Genomic DNA, 20,845 nt, shown 5'->3' with positions numbered 1-20,845 from the left:
AAAGAAACATGGTACACACAAAGTAACAAAAAAATGAATGTTATTTTATCATTGTTTATTGATTGATTGATTGATTTATTGATTGATTGATTTATTTATTTATTTATTTTATGCAGTTTGTTTATTTATTAGATGTAATAATAGTTATTTTTTAAATAAATTATTATATGTATTATTACACACATTATTATTATTATTATTATTATTATTATTATTATTATTATACATAAAAACTGTAAATAAGCTTACAAAATGTATAATGATAATTTGCAAGTACTGCTTTAATAGTACCATGCTACTTCCAAAAGAAACATGGTACACACAAAGTAACAAAAAAGAATGTTATTTGTTTATTTAGTTATTTATTATTTTTTATTTAATGTAGTTTATTTATTTATCATTGTTTATTATTTATTTATTTATTTTATGCAGTTTGTTTATTTATTAGATGTGATAATAGTTATTTTTTTAAATAATTATTCTATGTATTATTGCACACAATATAATAATAATATTATTATTATTATTATTATTATTATTATTATTATTATTATTATTATTATTATTATACATAAAAACTGTAAATAAGCTTACAAAATGTATAATGATAATTTGCAAGTACTACTTTGATAGTACCATGGTACTTCCAAAAGAAACTTGGTACACATAAATGTAACAAAAATATATATTTTTTCGGACATGGTAGCTTGGTATTAGAAGTTTTGGTACCATGGTACAAATACCTTGATATTTACATGGTACTTTGAAGTTTCTGGAAAAAATTATTTTACCATGGTACATATGGTACAAAAAAAAAAACACCTTTTGCTATATTTTTTGTGCAATGGCTGTTTAAATAGCTGTTCTTCCCACACTTCTCAGAATCTCCTGAGGAATCTAGCGCCGACCAGGAATCAGAAGATGACCTGAGCGCCTCTCGGACGTCTCTCGAGCGGCAGACGCCTCACCGTGGTAATACCACGGTTCACGTGTGCTGGCATCGCAGCACCAGCGTGTCCATGGTGGATTTTAGCGTAGCGTTAGAGGTACCGGAGCGCAGCCGTCGTGTTCCTGAGCTTCCAGTCTCTGTGTCGTGTGCCTTTCCTCCGTTGTGTGTCTTTGTTTGTGTTTAACTTTCCTCTCTCTCTCTTTCTCCTCTGGGAACTTCAACTGTTTTCAAGACGTCACTCATAATTGGTCCCACATGGAGTTTGTGCACCGTTTCCATTTTCATGAATAAATATCTGGAATTAAGCGTCTCAATTGAAGCAGAGAGTTTTATTGGTAGCTGAAAGTAAGGGTGCTCCGATCAGGATTTTTGGGGCCAATCACCGAAATAAGTAATAGGCCAACTCCTCTTGACAACAATGAATTTGAACTATACAAAAATTGAGATGGAAAGTATCATGAATTGACAGCTCTTTATTTATTGGCAAGCAACATATTCCATTCCCAATCATAGAGGTGAAAGCATTTCTGTGAAATAAATAATAAAAAACAGAACAGTCTTTATCAAGAAAAAATAATAAAAAAACAACACTTCACAGTCTTCACTGTATAAATTAAATGTAAATTAATTCTACTAAATCTAAAGAGCAGTGAGTGATTTTCTCTTTGTCTTCAGTTGTTTGATTAACATTAATGACAGAGACGGCAGCAGGAATATTAGGCTGCTGTCACTTTAAGAACGAACGCACAGATCGAATATGCTGTTACATGTGCGACTTGTTTCTCAACTGCTCATGTTCACTTAAAACATATCCGACGGTGTTTAAGCGAATACTCGCCACGTTTTTGACATATTTGTGTGTATTTGACCTTTTAGCTGCGAATCCAGTAGCGCACGGCCAGAGAGCCGCTTGTGAAACGGTATCACTTTCGCAGCTTAATGCAGTTTTAATAAATAATCAAGCACGTCCTGCAGTTTAGCAACAGTAGACTGTATTTTATGACAATCACTGAGCTAGCTGATGTGGTCATTAAGTTTGAGCTTTTATGGAGGAACGAAAATCGCCCTAGTTTCTTGCTGTCATTGCTGTAGGGTTGCTGTCGTTGCAATTTCTCCGCTCTCCGCAAAGACATTGCAAATGTATTGTCCTTTTCAGACTCCTGGTAGAACTGCCAGACCTGTGAATGTAGTGAAGCAGTTTCAGCTGCGCATTGACAAATTGTCTCGCGGGTTTATTTGATGGGCTCTTCTGATTGGCTTTATAGAGACCACCAATAAAACGATATAAAGCTATCGTCGGCCGATAACGATCGCCGATCGATCGGAGCACCCTTAGCTGAGAGCGTTATCAGATTTACTAAACTTGAATGTAAAAATAACCAAGTGTGCAAACACATGAGGATGAATAAATGACAGAATTTTCATTCACCGCAGGAAATCCTGTTCCTAACGAGTTTTTTGGTGTAATTATCCAGTTAAAGTATCAATACAAACTCAATTTACTTGAGAAGCAGCGCTGCATGAGATATTAAGACTTGTTTTTAGATTTTATCTTTTGTATTTTTTTGTCTTATTCCAATATAAAACCTTCATACTTTTTTAAAGCTTTTAAAATCGATTCAACTACTTCAAATTTAAATCCCTTAATCTTCAAGGTTTTGAAACTGCTTTAAACTTAAAAACTTCAAGCTTTTTAAACTCTCTCTATAAACTATTTCACGCGTCAGACTTTTGCAATTACTTCAAACTTTCAGGTTAAGCTTTCTCAAGCCAACATCAAAGTTTGTTCACAAACTTTACTCATTTCAAGTGGAAATCACAAAACACAAAACGCTCACAGTATATTCATAATTAATGACAAATGATCTCATGGAGTGCTGCCTCTCATCCTGTTTTAAGGATTTACATATATTTTTACTAGAAGGAATAATTCTAAACTCATTAAGAAGTCTTTTTGCAGTGTCTTTCCTCCTCGTTCAGACTCTCTCCGTGTCCCTGTTCAAACCCAGTGTGTCTCTCATGTCTCCTCTGACTCTGTGTTTCTCTTCTCTTCTGTCTCTGTCCTCCGCTGTGGTAGAGGACCCTAGTCCAGTCAGTCTCTCAGAGGCTCCCATTGCGGCCCCGCTCAGGGCCCAGGGGCCGGTGTCTCTCTCTCTGGTGTGTTGGTATCGCGTCCAAAGCCTCTCCTTTAGTGAAACCTGCAGGAATAGAGAGGTAAAACATAGAGCCGTGTAATGTACCATTTCACTTGCGCTGATTTGCTAGAAGACGTTAAAGTGTGCGACAAAAACGGCTGTTCCAGAAGAGACTGGAGCTTGTTTGGATGGTTATTTGTGAAGTTAATGTGGTTGTTAAACACTATGTGGCATATTTAACCTGATAACCAGTGAAGTCGCATTTAAATTTCTTTCAATGATCTTATAAGTCCTGTTATTACAGGCCATCCATCAAACCAGTGTTGTTGTTGTTAACTATTAAACTTGAATGAAAATTAGAAATGTTGTAAATAGTTTTTTTAAAATTATGAATAATATATATATATATATATATATATATATATATATATATATATATATATATATATATATATATATATATATATATTAATAATTTCTTAAATTATAAAAAATTAATATTTTTTAAAAATGATTAATAATATAAGATAATAAAAAAATACTACTACTATTTTAATTTATTTTTGGATTAGTATATATATATATATATATATATATATATTATTTATTTTTATTTTTTTAAATGATGAATAATATAAGAAATTATTAATTAAAAAATATATATAATGAATATTTTACTGATCTGTAATATTAATATGTAATTATTAATGAATATATTCATTATATATATTTTTTTAATTAATAATTTCTTTTAATTTTTCTTTTTAAATTATTCATCATTTAAAAAAAAAAAAATATATATATATATATATATATATTACTAAAAAGATAAATTAAAAATAAATTAAAAGTAAATAGAAACATATTTTAAAAAATAAGAAAAGCATATTACAAAGTTAGAAAAAAAAGAAAACTGAAAATATATATAAAAAAATCAATTTTACTAAAATAACGTTGCTTCAAGTGAGTCAGTTTTGTCCAATCGTGGATTTGGACAAAACTGGATTTTGTGGATTTTCCCGCAGTGTCACACAATCAATGATTTGTTCATGCGAATGATTGTTTTATGTTTATATCACCACCACGTATTGACAGTTACCGAATATTCTACTTCTGTGCGCATATAGTAACTGGTATGAATGCGGTTGTCAAATGACAAACTATTTGTCGTCCCTCTGAACACTGACTGTACTTTGGGTTGTGATGGTGTTTGTTCGTTTCACTTCAGTGTCTTTCTCTTGTACTGAATGTGTTTGATTCCTCTTCAGGTGTTTCACTAACAGCACAAACATGACGAAACATCAGTGTTTCCAACCTCTGGTTGAAGGGGACATTCATACAGGATGTGTTCTTGCAATGATAATAATTAAAAGACACTAGAATGGAGAATGATAAAATAAAGGTAAAATAAAATGAACTTGACATAACATCTTAAAAATGCACATTGCAAAAAATGCTGTTCTTACTTAGACTTTTTGTCTTGTTTCAAGTCCAAATATCTAAAAATTCTTAGATCAAGAAGAATTTTCTTGACAAGTAAAAATTATTTTCTTGTTTTTAGGAAAAATAAATCAAAATTAAGTGAGTTTTTCCTTAAAACAAGCAAAATAATCTTAATCCAAACTGAAAACAAGTTTATATATCTTATTTTTGGTTTGAAATAAGATTATTTTGCTTACCCCATTGACAGATTATTTTGCTTGTTTTAAGGAAAAACTCACTTAGTTTTGACTTATTTTTCCTGAAAACAAGAAAATAATTTTTACTTGTCAAGAAAATGCTTCTTGATTTAAGAACTTTAAGATATTTTGACTAGAAACAAGACAAAAACTCTAAGTAAGAACAGCATTTTTTGCAGTGCAACGTTCGTGTCAAGTGTATAAACTACAAGACGCAACTACACGGCCAAAGTTGTCTGTCTGACACCTGCATTGACCAACAATTAAAATTAAAATCAAACTGAGTTTGAATCCTGTATGAATGGACACTTTTTCTATTCGGATCTGCAGTTTATCAATAGTAAAGTTTCCTTGAACATAGTGACATTTTGTGCTGTCAGTCTGATACCTTTGTTGTGCCCAGAGTCCAAAATGTACAAAAACAAATCATGACAAATCAAAAACAAATCATGTTAAAATGAGGATTTTTGTGTACATTATGCATGATTTAAAACAATATAAGATATTTAAATCATGCATTACGTTAAAATTTCTAATTATGCATTATTTAAAGGGATAGTTCACCCAAAAATGTTGTCATTTACATTTGTTCCAAACCTGGATTCATTTCTTTCTTGTGCTGAACACAAAAGAAGATATTTTGAAGAATGTTACCAACCAAACAGTTACTGGTCCATATTGACTTCCATAGATTTTTTTAATGGACGTCGATGGGTACCAGAGACCAGTGGGTTGTTGGGTGAACATTGTTGGGTGAACTTTCCTATTAAGTCACAATTTTAGCTCTTAAATCACAATTTAACTCTCGTACTGTATATTGTGATTTAAATTATGAATTATGTTTTCTACAAAGCTGCTTTATATATGAATTGAATTCTGTTTGGATGATTATTTTCCTGTTTTAACACTGTAAAGCTGCTTTGCAACAATCTGTATTATATAAAGTGCTATAGAAATAAAGGTGACTTGACTTGACTAAGTAGATTTTGGACCCTGGTTGAATCTGAAGCATCTACTCTCTGTTTTCTCATTGTCTTTTGTCTTTATTCTTCAGAATCAGCTGTCTGGGAATCTGCTGAGAAAGTTCAAGAACAGCAACGGTTGGCAGAAGTTATGGGTGGTCTTCACCAACTTCAGTCTGTTCTTCTACAAAACACACCAGGTGAGAAGTGCTCACATGCTACATGACTTTTAATTGATTCTCTGACCAGAATGACAGTATTTCTGCAGAAATCTTTGGCCGTGTTTGATCGGAAAGTCTCTTTGCAGGATGAATATCCTCTGGCCAGCCTTCCTCTGCTGGGATACTCCATCACCATTCCCTCAGAGTCCGAGAACATCCATAAAGACTACGTCTTCAAACTCCATTTCAAATCACACGTCTACTATTTCAGATCCGAGAGCGAGTACGCGTTTGAGAGGTATGTCATTTTTTAGGGGGGGGTTGTATTTTCCTGTAATAAAAATACTTTATTACAAAAACATGTTACAAAAATATATTATTTAGGGATGCATGATATATCTACCACCATATCAATATCAGTCAATATATGAACATTTTTAATGTTATCATTATCGGCCCATAAGAAAATGTGGCCGATATTTTAAAGTCGATAAATAATGGATTATTTCCTTCATATGTGCATTGTTTGTTGTGGTTTTCAATTGCTTGAAATCACTTTGAAAAGGAAAGGACTTGCAGTGCAAGTCTGTCATATAGGCTACATAAAATAATAAAAAAACACTACTGTAAAAGAATGTTGTGAATTGTTTGCGTGCCCGCGTTATATATAAACTCGCGATTCTGAGGTGTTTTTTCCCCCAGTCAGAATTGTGAAATAAAAAGTCACAATTATCTTTTCTTTTTTTTTTTTTTTTTCTTTTTTTTTTAGTCTGTGGTGGAAACAAGCTTCCATAGTTATTGGCTTGCAAATATGAAGAATTATAGGTTATCGGTATCGGCCAAAAGTTTCTTATCTGTGCATCCCTAATATTATTTACAGAATAGTACTACTACTAAAAAATAAAACGGATACAAAATATGTAAAATTAAAACAAAAAGTGCATGACTCATAAAATATATTTTTTTAAATTTATTTTGTTTCTGTAACAAAATGTAATACTTTTTTGTAGTATGTTTCTGTAATAAAAAAAAATACTTCATTACAGAAACATGTTACAAAAAATATATTATTTACAGAAAAGTGCTACAAAAAAAGTAAAATAAAATACATAAGTAAAACAATACAAAATATATAACATTAAAACAAAAAGTGTATGACTCATAAATGATAATTTTTTTAAAAATGTATTTTTATCATGTTTCTGTAATTTTTATATATATATATATATACAGTCCAAAAGTTTGGAACCACTAAGATTTTTAATGTTTTTAAAAGAAGTTTCGCCTGCTCACCAAGGCTACATTTATTTAATTAAAAATACAGTAAAATACAGTAATATTGTGAAATATTATTACAATTTAAAATAACTGTTTTCTATTTGAATTTATTTCACAAAGTAATTTATTCCTGTGATGGCAAAGCTGAATTTTCAGCATCATTACTCCAGTCTTCAGTGTCACATGATCCTTCAGAAATCATTCTAATATGCTGATACAGCTCACGAAACATTTCATGTGTACAATTGTACAAAATATTTGTGTACAATATTTTTTTTCAGGATTATTTGATGAATAGAAAGTTCAAAAGAACAGTGTTTATCTGAAAGCTAATCTTTTGTAACATTATAAATGTCTTTACTGCCACTTTTGATTGATTTAATGCATCCTTGCTGAATAAAAGTATTCATTTCTTTAATTTCTTTTCAAAAAAATAAAAATAAAAATTCTTACTGACCCCAAACTTTTGAACGGTAGTGTATAATGCTACAGAAGCTTTGTATTTCAGATAAATGCTGTTCTTTTGAACTTTCTATTCATCAAGGAATCCTGAAAAAAAAAAAGTACACAACTGTTTTCAACATTGAAAATAATCATAAATGTTTATTGAGCAGCAAATCAGCATATTAGAATGATTTCTGAAGGATCATGTGACACTGAAGACTGGAGTAACGATGCTGAAAATTCAGCTTTGCATCACAGGAATAAATTACTTTATCAAATATATTTAAATAGTACACAGTTATTTTAAATTGTAATAATATTTCACAATATTACTGTTTTTTACTGTATTTTTAATTAAATAAATGTAGCCTTGGTGAGCAGACGAAACTTCTTTTAAAAACATTAAAAATCTTAGTGGTTCCAAACTTTTGGACTGTACTGTGTATATATATATATATATATATATATATATATATATATATATATATATATATATATATATATATATATATATATATATATATATATATATATATATATATATATATATATATATATATATATATACACACACACACACACACACACACACACACACACACACACACACACACACACACACACACACACACACACACACACACACACAAATACATGCTACAAAAAGTAATATTTTTTACTATATAATTATATTTAAAAAAAATATATATATTTTATGTAAAATTACATGCTACCAAAGTTTTTTATTTTTTTTTTATTTTATTTGTTTCTATAAAAATATAAGTGAAACAGTACATATACTATATGTTCTTATGTTCTCAGAAATAAAATAAAAAAAGTGTATTTTTAATGCAGTTTTGTGTGAAAATGTCTTGACAGTCCAATCTAACAAAGAGCCGAAAAGGAGAAATTAAAAACTGTTGATATTACTTGTGGTCCATTCTGAACACTGGGAATTAAATGTCAAGTCAACTTCATTGAATTTAGTGCTCCATTGTTGTGCATTATTGTACTCTAATCCTAAAACCTCTTCCTGACATGTGTTCTCTCATAGGTGGATGGAGGTGATCCGCAGTGCCACATGCTCTTCCAGTCACATCCGCTCCTTGAGCCGCAAAGAGCCGCACGCCTACTGACCAAAGAGACCCTCGGACCGCCTGCCGAAACACCAACGCACGCACACACACACACACACTGGCCGTTTATGTCAGGTTCTCAATCAGGTTCTCCTAACACACTTTAACACATTTCTTACGGCAGCGGGTTTGAGCAGGAATTGTTTCATGTGCTATATCGTCATTTCACTTTATAGAAAAAAATTCAGATTTTGAATGGGTTCAGATGTGAAGTTTTTTTGAGAATATCAAGGTCAGAGTCCAGAGAACTACTACAGTATCATCACGACATCGCACGATGGATAGATCAGCAGGTAAAAGTCAAACACTTCCAGTTTTGCCATTTGTTTTAAATGTGCAGAAAGACACGATATCATAGTAAGTAAACATGTTCATGCAATGCAACTCATTTGTGTAAATTGTTCGTAAAATTGGCAAGAATGCTTTCAGGAATGGTTTTATTGAATGGTTATATGCGATGATTTATTCTTAAGAATGTTTTTGCGAATGTTTTATTGATTTGTACGTGACTGTTTATGTGTGAGAGCTTTAATAAATGGGTTATCGGGTGCTATTGTGTACGTGAAGCGGGTGTCATTGAGTTGAATGCAAACTATTTACGAACAATTTACACATGAAATTGCTCTGCTTGTGTTTCATGAACTAATGCCTGTAAAATTAAGTTGAGAAATTGTGAATTAAATTTTCAATCTCGGGATTTAACTGTAGTAACACACAGCTTTTATTACTGATGTTTATGAAGATTTGTCACCTTCTATCTACATTTTGGTGAAAAAGAAAAAGACTGGTGAAAGATGTTCGGGTCATATTTCACCCCAAAATCGAAAGGGAAAAAAAGTTTTTTGTTTGCATGAAGAAAATAAAGCCTATTTTTAGGACCATTTTATGTTTTATTAAAATATTAGATTACATAATGGTTAATGGTCAATTTATACTGATTTTAATTCAAATAAAACTTTTTCATTACTGTATTACAGTAGATATTTAGGAAAAACGTGTTATGAAAAATCTTATTGCTTCTAAAAATACGCTTGTTTTGATGCAAAATAAAATGGCACTTTTTAATTTTTGGGTGAAGTGACCCGGGCGTCCCGGCTCACACCTGTAGACCGCCGTCGATGCACAAGCTGGATTTGTAATGTTTAAATGCATCATCTCTGCTGGCCTGAGACTCTACGGCACATGCTGCCTTCCAAGCGTTTGTACCACACTTCAACCTTTCTTTTGTAGATGTTTTTATACAAGTTTTGATACTAACTGTGAACCACTCCACACTAGTTTTGTGTTCGGTGAGGGAACGCCACACAATCCCTCATAGTTGGTGATTATTCTGTCATGGTGCAAGAAAAAAAGTCTTTCTCTGAAGGAAGCAGCTGCCTTTTGTCTAAATGCTTGAGTGCCAAAATTCTTTTAATCTTTTTTTAAACATTTTAATTCTTTCTTAATGCATATTATATATATATATTAAAAAAAAACAATATGGATTATATGTTGGCAGAAATGTATGTTTGACAGTGCGTGAATATGTTCAGAATAAACAAATCCATATATATATATATATGTTGTGCTGCATTTGTTGTCATTTACATTGATTTTCTAAAGAAACAAAAATGAATACAATAAAATCAATAAATTAATGTGAAGTGCAATTCGGAAAACTCATCTACAGCATATGTACAGATACTGCTGATATGATTGTTCCCATTTCTTTTTACATTTGAATCATCCTTTGAATATTCAAGTGCCAATAAATCAAAAATGTGCTTTCAGTACTAAATACAACTACTTATACTGGCCACACAGACATTAGAAACTTATCTATAGAAAGCTTGAAATGACTACTTTTAAACGAAACAATTCAAAACGAAAAGAAATAGGCTAGGCCTACTCTCTGATTATGTAATCCGAATGAAATGTGCATTTAAAATGCAGATAGAGACGTTTTGAATGATTTAACATGAAGAGAATTAACACCATTTTGGCAGCATATGGTTTGTCTGTGTTCAAGCCATTATTTTCGTAAGGATAATATTTATAATGATATGCTAGACTTTTATCACTGTATAGAATACTATAAAATAATGTAATTTCTGCCTCTAAATAAAATCACATAGCATGGTCTTTAAAATGTGCATCAGAAAGTCTTTTCAGTTCTTCGGGATACATTCAGGCAGTGTTTTTTACTCCAGCTTGAAATCAGATAAACTACATGCTTGTCTTCCTTCACAAAAATTTGCTAAAGACACAGAATGCAAAAATTAAAAATAATTGTGCCTTGTGTTTATCAGTTGTTTATTAGTATCGGATTACCCTTAAGTGTAGTTGTTGTATGCAATGATGTGATTCATTGGCTTAAAAAAAGAAAAGGACAAAATTAAGATGAATTTGACTGATAACATTAGGTTTTTTTTCAAGGCTTCTAGATATTGCGCTATATCGATATCGTGAATTCTTTTTGCCACGATAACCGTGGTATGAAAAATCTGATATCGTGACAGCCCTAATATTGATATAAAAATACAAAGAGAAAGAAAAAAGTCATTATGTCAGGGTTTCTGAAACTGGGATTTGTGAAGGAACTGCTTTTATTCTATTCAAACCAAGATGTCAAACAATGTAAAAGTGAAGATGATCAGACATTATAGCAGTTTAGATGAAAATAGAACAATCTTTATATGATGCATTATTAGTTGCTCGATGATATTAAATTAGTGTTGACAGAATCTCATGTGAACACTGCACCACCTTCTCCATCCAATAAACATCTAAACGAGAAGAAAAATGTCTTTCTTACCAACAATATACTGAAACTGAAGGTTTGTGAGTTTAATGAAAATCTAATAATTAAATCATAATTTTTAAAAATGAAATTAATTTTAAAATAAAAATGTATTTGAAAGAAAAAAGACATAGCAATACATGGTTAAATGACTTTTAACATACTTTCTCTGTATTAAAAAATTTAATTAGTTACCACTTGTAGTACACTTGAACCCATCTTTCATACACTAGTGTACTACAAGTGGAAACTAATTACATTTTTTAATACAGAGATAGTATATTAAAAGCACATTTTAGTTCATATTTCATGGTCTTCCAAATGAAACCCTGGTAAATGTTACTACAGTAGTTACTCTGAGCATCTGTCTTCACGACACACATAGTGCAGGCCGTGATCACCGTAAGCATCATAACTCTCATATGTTGTTTTTTGGAGCCACTCGGGTTCATATGAGGTTGTGCTGTACATAAAGGCCTCGACGATACTTCCAGACTTCGGCGTGTTTTCCCCTTCACCGAGCCCGTTCTGCACCTCCAGCTGGACAGTTGTGCGCTGGTACTTCTCTGGACAACTTTCTAACCAGTCCAGGTAGTCCAGCATCTTCTTGTCCACGCTGTAGATCTCACCCTGGATGCGCTGACCCGTCCCAGGGACGTTGAGCAGGAAGGGGATGTTGTATTTGGTGGCGATCACGAGCGGGTATCGCTCCACTGTGCGAGCGTGAGCCACAAACTCGGCCCGACCGTTGTCAGGGTCCATCATCCTGAAGTAGTTGGGCTGGCCTCTCTTTAGCGTCCCGTACACGAAGACTTGATCCATGTGCACCGCGGGAAAAACACTAACAATGACCTGTGGGTGAAACAGATGACACACTTCATTATGATTCAAAATCAATTCACTGACACTTAAAAGTCTGAAAAACGTAACCTGTGGCTTCATGATAAATCCATCCACATTCATTATCTTGAAAGCACACCGATTATGCTTTTTTTACACGTTCATCTTTCTTTAGTGTGTAATGTTGCTGTTTGTCCATGAAAAAGGTGTGCAAAGTCACAAAGTCCCTCCAAAGGGAGTTATTCTCTATATCAGTGTGCAATGTTTCTGATCTCCCTGAAACGCCTCCATTGTAGTCTTGAGTTTTTTTGAACACGTCACAGTTTTCCTCATTTAAAGAATTCCTGTCCAAGGCATATGCAAAATAAAGGGGCAGGATCTGGTTGAGTTAGTTAGTAGTGTGTTGAAACGCGCGGTTATGGTAAGGGTCGTGATATTTCCTGAACATGCTAAAAGTGCTTGACCAATCACAACACACCAGTCCAGCTGACCAATCAGAGTACACTGTGCTTTTCAGAAGGAGGGGCTTAATAGAGACATGAACTAAACAGAGCGTTACTGACAGACTGAGAAGAGAGGAGCTGCAACATTGTCATATATGGGGGAAATGTTTTTTGAACATTCAAGCATGAAAACCTATTCTAGTAGAGCCCAAAAACAAAATCAAGACTTGGGCTATTTCTAACTATTAATAAATTTATAGCTAATGATATGTTAAGCATTATATAAGATAACGTTCTTGCTTAAAGTAATCTAAAAAATAAATTAAATCGAGTTGATGTTTTTCATTACTGAGGGCCCAAAAACAATCCAGCAAAGAGTAACAAATTGTTTAAACATTTTTTTTTTCTTTCTGATTTGTATCACCTTTGCCCACTAAACACATGTATAGAGACAGAGCGCATTTATGTTACAGTTTTTCTCAGTCGCTTTGGTGCATTTCTCACATCACTATTTACATTTGCACAACAGTTAGTTCAAACTCCACAACATTTAGTCATTTGTGCACATCATAGTAGCAGTTTCTCATTCCTTCGAACAAATTACAAATGCTTTTGGACATGCATCAATTGCTTTCATACAACTCTCTGCTGTTTTATAACATTATCTTTTGCTTATGTCATGTCAGTCAAAATTAACTATACTTGTGAATGCTGAATAGTCATTCCATATAAAACTAATAGTCCTCATTTCATTGCTTGAGTCATTACATACAAAAATGTTGAACTAGTTGTCAAAATCTGTCAAGCAAATTTTACACATTTTTTAAAAATCTTTTTTTCCTGAAAATGTCTCCTAAATTGAACAATTTCTCTCAAGTGAATCTCAACTTTCACTGATGAGAAGGGGTGTGTGAAGCATTAGTTGCAACCAATGATAAGCCACTTCTCTACAATCACTGTCAGAGGTGAATCCCATAAACCCCCATTTTACAAGCATATACGAACCAAGCAGGACATAGTGTGTACCATTTCTACAATACTGTGACACAGAAATGGAAGGTCAGCCTCATGGAAGAGGGGTAAGGGTGCGGGGAGGAAGGGGAAGGGGACAAAACAGGGGAAGAGGAAGAAGAGGCCAATAGACAGATCCCTGATAAAATCAGGGCTACAATTGTGGATCATGTTGTCAATCACGGCCTCACAATGGCTGAGGCTGGTCGAAGGGTGCAGCCAAATGTTGGGAGAACCACTGTAAATTCAATTATTCAAACATTTCGTTGGGAGAACAGGTGTGTATAAATGGACAGTAATTCAGCACTAAACAATCTGCACTGCACTACTGTCATCGTGTCATACATGAAGCTTGCAGTGGGACAAGAATTTGTCACTGTACATTTTACATTTAGACGTACAGCTTTACTGCATCACACATTTAGTGTATTGTAGTGTACAGTAGTGTTACAGTAAAGATTTGCCATATGTACTGCAATATTGTTTATAGTTGTGCACAGCTCTACCCAAAGGGAGTTTATGTTTGTTGCAAATAAGGGTGTATTTTTTCTTTTGCACAATGCTGTGAACAAATTAGAATTGCAAAGAGCATATGCAGTAAAAATGTGAAACATACATATTCAGTGTCTTGTACTCAGTTACCTCACTAAATACAGTAATGTGTAACTTTACTGTATTTTTCAAATGGCTGTGCAAATAGTATATAGTGCTGTCTTGAGCATTTTCAGGTAGTGTCACCAGGATCTGACTTTTTTGCATTGGAAAACATTGACAGAGTAAACTGTCATAATGAAAACATGACAAAGCCATTTGACTATCTTGTTCATAAACAATGGTGTCAGGACTTTTCATCTTGATGAGACTGACACTTTCATTGACACGAATACTTGCTTTTGAGGAATGACCTATCCATTTTGAGCAAGTGACACGCTTTTGCAGGTTATCAACTAGGTTTTGCAGTTTGTACTAATTGTTTTGAGAACTGCATTAACTGTTGTGCAAATGTAAATAGTGATGTGAGAAATGCACCAAAGCGACTGAGAAAAACTGTAATCTGAAAGCCACGCCCACCGGGGGGAAAACAATCCAACCGTCTCCATTGAGTTTGTATTGCGTGAGGCTGCCTCCTTGTCTTTTCTGACTTATTACAAAAAACAGAACAATGTCTAAAAGCTGCTGTGTGACAAGGTGTACAGCTAACAAACTTAAAAAACCCAGAAATAAGTTTTTATAAGCTGTCGACCCCCAAAAACGAATGTTTAAGGACATAAAAGTGGATACAGGCAGTGAGACAGAGAGCAACGGGTCATATTACTATAAGAAATGCATTGGAGGGGAACGTAATCGGCGACAGGTGAAATAATTCTTTGACATGGTAAAAAATAATGAATGGTTTGTTTTTGTTGGTTTGTTTAGCATATGTTGTCGCCGAATATGACCCCCTCCAGTGTATTTCTTAAAGTAATTATGACCATTTGCGCTCTGTCTCACTGCCTGTATCCACTTTTATGTCCTTAAACATTCATTTTTTGGGATCGACAGCTTATAAAAACTTATTTCTGGGTTTTTTAGCTTGTTAGCTGTGCACCTTGTCACACAGCAGCTTTTAGACATTGTTCTGTTTTTTGTAATAAGTCAGAAAACACAAAGAGGCAGCCTCACGCAATACAAAGTCAATGGAGACGGTTGGATTGTTTTCCCCCCCGGTGGGCGTGGTCTTCAGACTATGACGCTTTGCGCTCTGTCTCTATTGCTGACTTGTTTAAACATGTAATTTTAAGTAAGATAAACTCTCGAATTTCCACAAACAAGCTCTAGAGTCCTGGAAGATTGCTTTCAAACATAATTTTATTCCCACACGTGTGTATTATTTGGAATAATGAAAATGTACTGTCTGGTAACAAAACCCTTTTTTTCCAAGGAATGGGTAATTTTTTTTTTTTTTTTTTTTTTTTGTGATTTGTTTAGTGCTCAAGGAGACCTCCTTTCTTTTTCAGATTTGTTGTCTTTGAGAGGTGCTACAATTTCAATAATAAGGTGAAAAAAATGCAATAACTTCTAGAATAACTATTAGAAATGCTTTTTCTTCAACTCCAAGAACCCTCCCTAAAGCACAATCCAAATGGAGTATCTGTTATCCGAACTTTAATTTAAATCATTTATGGTCTTTTCCTCACAAACTTGTCATCCCTGGTAAAATTAATGAACTCCATTTCAAAACTGCTCATAGATATTACCCGTGTCATTTATTTTTGAGCAGGTTTCTGAGAATGTATCTTCTTTAGGTTCCTTTTGCAATACTGAAGAATCAATTTTACATTTGTTTTATCAGTGCCCATTCTCCAGTCCTTTTTGGTCAGAAGTTACCATGTTAGTTTTCTGCTGCTGTAACAAACTGGTACAAATGACTGAATCTATCATTTTCTTGTCTGTTTTTCATTCTAAGGATGTTACACTTGATTACGCGGTTTTACTGCTTTGTCTTGTGTGTAAATTTCATCTTCACAAAGCCAGAACTATCCACTGTAATCCCAATTTTAGTACGTTTTCTTTAAAGTCCCTTTTTAATTCCTTTAAGAAAATGTCAAAACCTTTCAAATCAAAAGGTGTTGAAAACGTTCAACACACTTAAATCTGTTGTAAAGAATTTACAACATATTATTTTGTTTACATTGTCAAAATGTAACACTGTGTTGATTTAATTCTTATAACCTCTTGTGATGTCCTTATGCCCCCCATTTTATTTTGCTGCATTTTTTTCTTCTTCTCGCTGTTAAATATAGGCCTGTCCTTAATTTGCAATTAAAAAGTGCTAAAAAAAGACTCATTTAAACAACCATTTACATTTTGTTCACATAGGCCTACCTATTTCCTGTCTGAATCTGAAACATGTAGGGAGAGATTTAGATTTTTACATTTACAATTATTCCTTTTATCTAAAGCAACTTACAATGGGATTATGAATAAGTGTCATTTCTGATAAAAGTCTTTAAATATTCAGGTCAAGAGTATAAACACTATATTTTATTTTTAGATCATCTTTATATAAAAGTAAAATAACAGCTTGGCTAACGTAGGCTACTTGACTTTTTTACATATTTACATATTTTTTAGTCTTTACATGCACGAATATTTAATAAAACGAAATATATGTTAATAAGGTGGAAATTATGCATTAGTTGCTTGATGATATTAAATTAGTGTTGACAGAATCTCATGTAAACACTGCACCTTCTTCTCTATCCAATAAACATCTAAACGAGAAGAAAATTGTCTTTCTTACCGACAATAAACTGAATCCTTTCATTAATGAAGGTCAAACTGTCGGAGAAATCGGAAAAACAGGTTTGTATGAACGTAACGAATTTCAGGTGCGTTCACGCGGCCTCGTAATTACTCCAGTTCCTCCGCCTTCCAAATTAGGAATAAGGAAATGACGTTATCATGGCATGCCACGAGAGGTGGGCGGGGTTTGGTGTACAGAGACTTTCGGTTTTTCAAACAGTAGAAATCTCACATTAAATAAATGAAACAAGGCATTACCAAAGTACATTTTAAAATACACTTTTAAAAATTAAAACATTTAAATATTTTTAAAATATATTAACGCAGACCATTTTAAAAGTTTTAAAAAAATCAACAGAGAGAGATCATATGATAAATCCATCTATAAATGCATTATTGGTTGGTTTTTCAGACATCTGCGGAGTAAGATAAATAAACTGAACTTTGACATTTCATGATATTTCAAGCAACTAATGAATGTTTAACTAATGACCTGTTAAGCATTATATAACTTGATGATGTGCGTTAATGTTTAATGTCATGTGTCTGAGAAAAAAACAATTGTAGAAACAGTAGAAATCTCACAACATTAGATAAAAGAAACAAGGCATTACCAAAGTACACTTTTAAATACATTTTTAAATATTAAAACATTTAAATATTAACTTTTTTAAAATATATTGAAGCATATTTTAATTCACTTCAGTTAACACTGAATTACTTTTAATATGTAGTTATTCAATACAAATATTTTGTTTTTTCTAATACTTATTTCTTAATGCATAATATAAATTTAAAATAATACAATATGGATTATATGTTGCCAGAAATGTATGTTTGACAGTGCGTGAATATGTTCAGAATAAACAAATCCATATATATAGTGTGTGTGTGTCTTTTGTTGTCATTTACATTGATTTATAAAGCAACAAAAACATCTTGAATTAATTTATTGATTTTATTGTAAAGTGCAATTTAGAAAACATCTACAGGATATGTTACAAAAGATTGTATTTCAAATAAATGCTGTTCTTTTGAACATTCTATTCATTAAAGAATCCTGAATATATAAAGTAGCACAGTATTTTTCAACACTGGTAATAATCAGAAATGTTTCTTGAGCAGCAAATTTGCATAGGATGTTTTCTGAAGGATCATGTGACACTGAAGACTGGAGTAATGATGCTGAAAATCACAGGAATAAATTATATTTTAAAAAATATTCACAAAGAAAATAGTTATTTTAAATTGTAATTATTTCACAATATTAATGTTTTTTTGTTTTTTTTTTTGTAATTTTAATCAAATAAACGCAGACTTGGTGAGCTAAGAGACTTCTTTTAAAATGTTACCAATCCCAAACATTTGAACGGCAGTATATACAATAAAAACATACATTAATATATAGATGTGCCCTATAAACATGGTAATGTTTTGTGTGTGGCAGTAGCATACAAACCACAGTACTGGCTCACTATCATATTTATATAACACAGCAACAAATGAATAATGCCATCTGATACCACATTAACACCCAGGGTCCAAAAATAACACTTGTCAAGTGCCAATAAATTAAAATTGGGCTTCCAGTACTAAATAAAACCGGTAACGATTTTAACTGTAAATGTAAAGCACACCATTTAAATGACAATGTCTAAAGAAATTATCTGACACATATTCTGATAACATTTTACATAGCTGATAATATACAGTACTGTCAGAAGTTGATCTAAGATGCCTCAAGATATTTTTTCCCCTCCAAAGCTGTATGCAATTATTTCTCATTAATTTGCTAAAATGTTTGGAACCAAAATTGCAACGTCACCATGTGAAACTCTGTTGTGTGACTGGTAGATTCCCTGAGAAATATGAATACATGATGACCAAAACCAGTTTGAGTGAAAACATTCTTTGTTCTTTTGTTGTTGTTGCAGAAATAAAGCAGCAGGAAACTCAACACTTTTGTTGTAAAATGTCTGAATGATCAATTAAATTCATGTGGCACTGGCAGGTGTGGTGAAATCCTGGTAAATGTTACTACAGTAGTTACTCTGAGCATCTGTCTTCACGGCACATAGCGCAGCCCGTGATCACCGGAAGCATTATAACTTTCATATGTTGGTTTTTGGAGCCACTCGGGTTCATACGTAGTTGTGCTGTACATAAAGGCCTTGATGATACTTCCAGACTTCGGCCCATCCTGCACTTCCAGCTGGACAGTTGTGCGCTGGTACAACTCTGGACATTCTTCAAACTCATCCAGGAAGTCCAGCATCTTCTTGTCCACGCTGTAGATCTCACCCTGGATGCGCTGACCCGTCTCAGGGACGTTGAGCAGGAAGGGGATGTTGTTTTTGGTGGCGATCACGAGCGGGTATCGCTCCACTGTGCGAGCGTGAGCCACAAACTCGGCCTGACCGTTGTCAGGGTTCCTCATCAAGAGGTAGTTGGGCTGGTCTTTCTTTAGCGTCCCGTACACAAAGATTAGAGTCATGTGCACTGCGGGAAAAACACTAACAATGACCTGTGGGTGAAACAGATGACACACTTCATTATGATTCAAAATCAATTCACTGACATTTAAAAGTCTGAAGGAAAAAAAAAATCAACAGAGAGAGAGATCATATGATAAATCCATCTATAAATGCATTATTGCTTGCTTTTTCATACATCTTCAGAGTAACATAAATAACTGAACTCTGACATTTCATGATATTTCAAGCAACTAATGAATGACTGTTAATAATGACTCGATAATGTGTGCTAATGTTCTTGATTAATGCCATTTACAAATGAGCCAAAATCTGTTTTTAATACTCGGGGCACATGTGTCTGAAAAAAACAAAGTGTATAAATTTTCATATGTATTATGTATAACATTTTAAATATGTATAAGCTTGAATTACAGCCATTTGCATTTTGTCCTCATACCAACTAAATGATTTAATGTCTGAAACATCTGAGGAGTTGTAGGGCATGTAAGGTCAAATTTTCAGGTCAAACAAATATCGTTGATCACATAATGAAAGCATGCAAAAGTCACATGACTGTTAAATAAGATGACGCTCCAACAGTCACCAAAACTTTCAAGAAATTAGACTTTTAACCTATTCAAGCGAAGTTGTCATATCTCTATTTAAAACTGAAGATGATCAGACATTACCGCAGTTTAGATGAAAACTAAACAGTTCTAAATAGCTGCTAGATAAATTAGTGTTTACAGAATGCATCTCATTAATTCTCTGAATTCTGAACACTGCACCTTCTTCTCAACCAAATAAACCACTAAAGAAAAAAGCTTTTCTTACCGATAATAAAACGAACCCTTTCATTTATACAGACTGATGATCAACCAACAGAGAAACAGGTTTATCAACTGTACGAACTGCTGATACAGTCCTGTACCTACTTCCGCCTTTCTAAATTATGAAAATGAGAAAATGGCGCATGCCATCATGTGACATCAGCGATAGGCGGGGTTTGATATAAAGATACTTTCCATTTGTATTTCAAACAGTAGAAATCACGGTTACACCTATTTTTTTTTTTTTTTTTTTTTTACAGTCTATAGGTTACACTTTATTTTAAGGTGTCTTTGTTACACTGTAATTATACATGCAAGTACTGAGTAATATTAATGCAGCCTACTTACTATAGGGTTAAGATTAGGGTTTGGTTTGGTTTAGGGTTTGTTGCATGTAATTATGAATAATTTATAGTTATTACTACAGTAACTACATGTA

The 20,845-nt window shown here is 33.0% G+C and overlaps 3 protein-coding genes across 3 annotated transcripts in view; 1 reads left to right on the top strand and 2 right to left on the bottom strand.

Moving 5' to 3' along the window:
* farp1 (FERM, RhoGEF (ARHGEF) and pleckstrin domain protein 1 (chondrocyte-derived)) overlaps window positions 1–10,300 on the top strand; it is a 97,811-nt gene extending 87,511 nt beyond the window's left edge. The window contains exons 24-27 of the mRNA XM_048197910.1: window positions 883–1,046; window positions 5,818–5,925; window positions 6,033–6,184; window positions 8,663–10,300. Of these exons, the coding sequence (XP_048053867.1) occupies window positions 883–1,046; window positions 5,818–5,925; window positions 6,033–6,184; window positions 8,663–8,744 (506 nt within the window). The 3' untranslated portion in view covers window positions 8,745–10,300. The remainder of the gene's footprint in view (window positions 1–882; window positions 1,047–5,817; window positions 5,926–6,032; window positions 6,185–8,662) is intronic.
* Window positions 10,301–11,311: 1,011 nt separating this feature from the next.
* On the bottom strand, window positions 11,312–17,256 carry LOC125272795 (gamma-glutamylaminecyclotransferase C-like). The gene is made up of 2 exons (XM_048197911.1): window positions 17,101–17,256; window positions 11,312–12,375 (listed from the first exon to the last, which is right to left on the bottom strand). Exons 1-2 carry the CDS (start codon window positions 17,122–17,124, stop codon window positions 11,875–11,877), a joined length of 525 nt encoding a protein of 174 aa, XP_048053868.1. The 5' UTR covers window positions 17,125–17,256; the 3' UTR covers window positions 11,312–11,874.
* A 1,168-nt stretch (window positions 17,257–18,424) lies between these two features.
* Window positions 18,425–20,547, bottom strand: LOC125272793 (gamma-glutamylaminecyclotransferase B-like). The gene is made up of 2 exons (XM_048197909.1): window positions 20,411–20,547; window positions 18,425–19,626 (listed from the first exon to the last, which is right to left on the bottom strand). The coding sequence occupies exons 1-2, from the start codon at window positions 20,432–20,434 to the stop codon at window positions 19,168–19,170; spliced, it is 483 nt and encodes a 160-aa protein (XP_048053866.1). The 5' UTR covers window positions 20,435–20,547; the 3' UTR covers window positions 18,425–19,167.
* Between the last annotated feature and the right edge of the window lie 298 nt (window positions 20,548–20,845).

The sequence above is a fragment of the Megalobrama amblycephala genome, linkage group LG7 (assembly GCF_018812025.1).
Source record: "Megalobrama amblycephala isolate DHTTF-2021 linkage group LG7, ASM1881202v1, whole genome shotgun sequence".
Taxonomy (NCBI): Eukaryota; Metazoa; Chordata; class Actinopteri; order Cypriniformes; family Xenocyprididae; genus Megalobrama; species Megalobrama amblycephala.
Note: the sequence above shows the minus strand (reverse complement) of the source record. Positions and strands in the feature narration are given on the sequence as shown.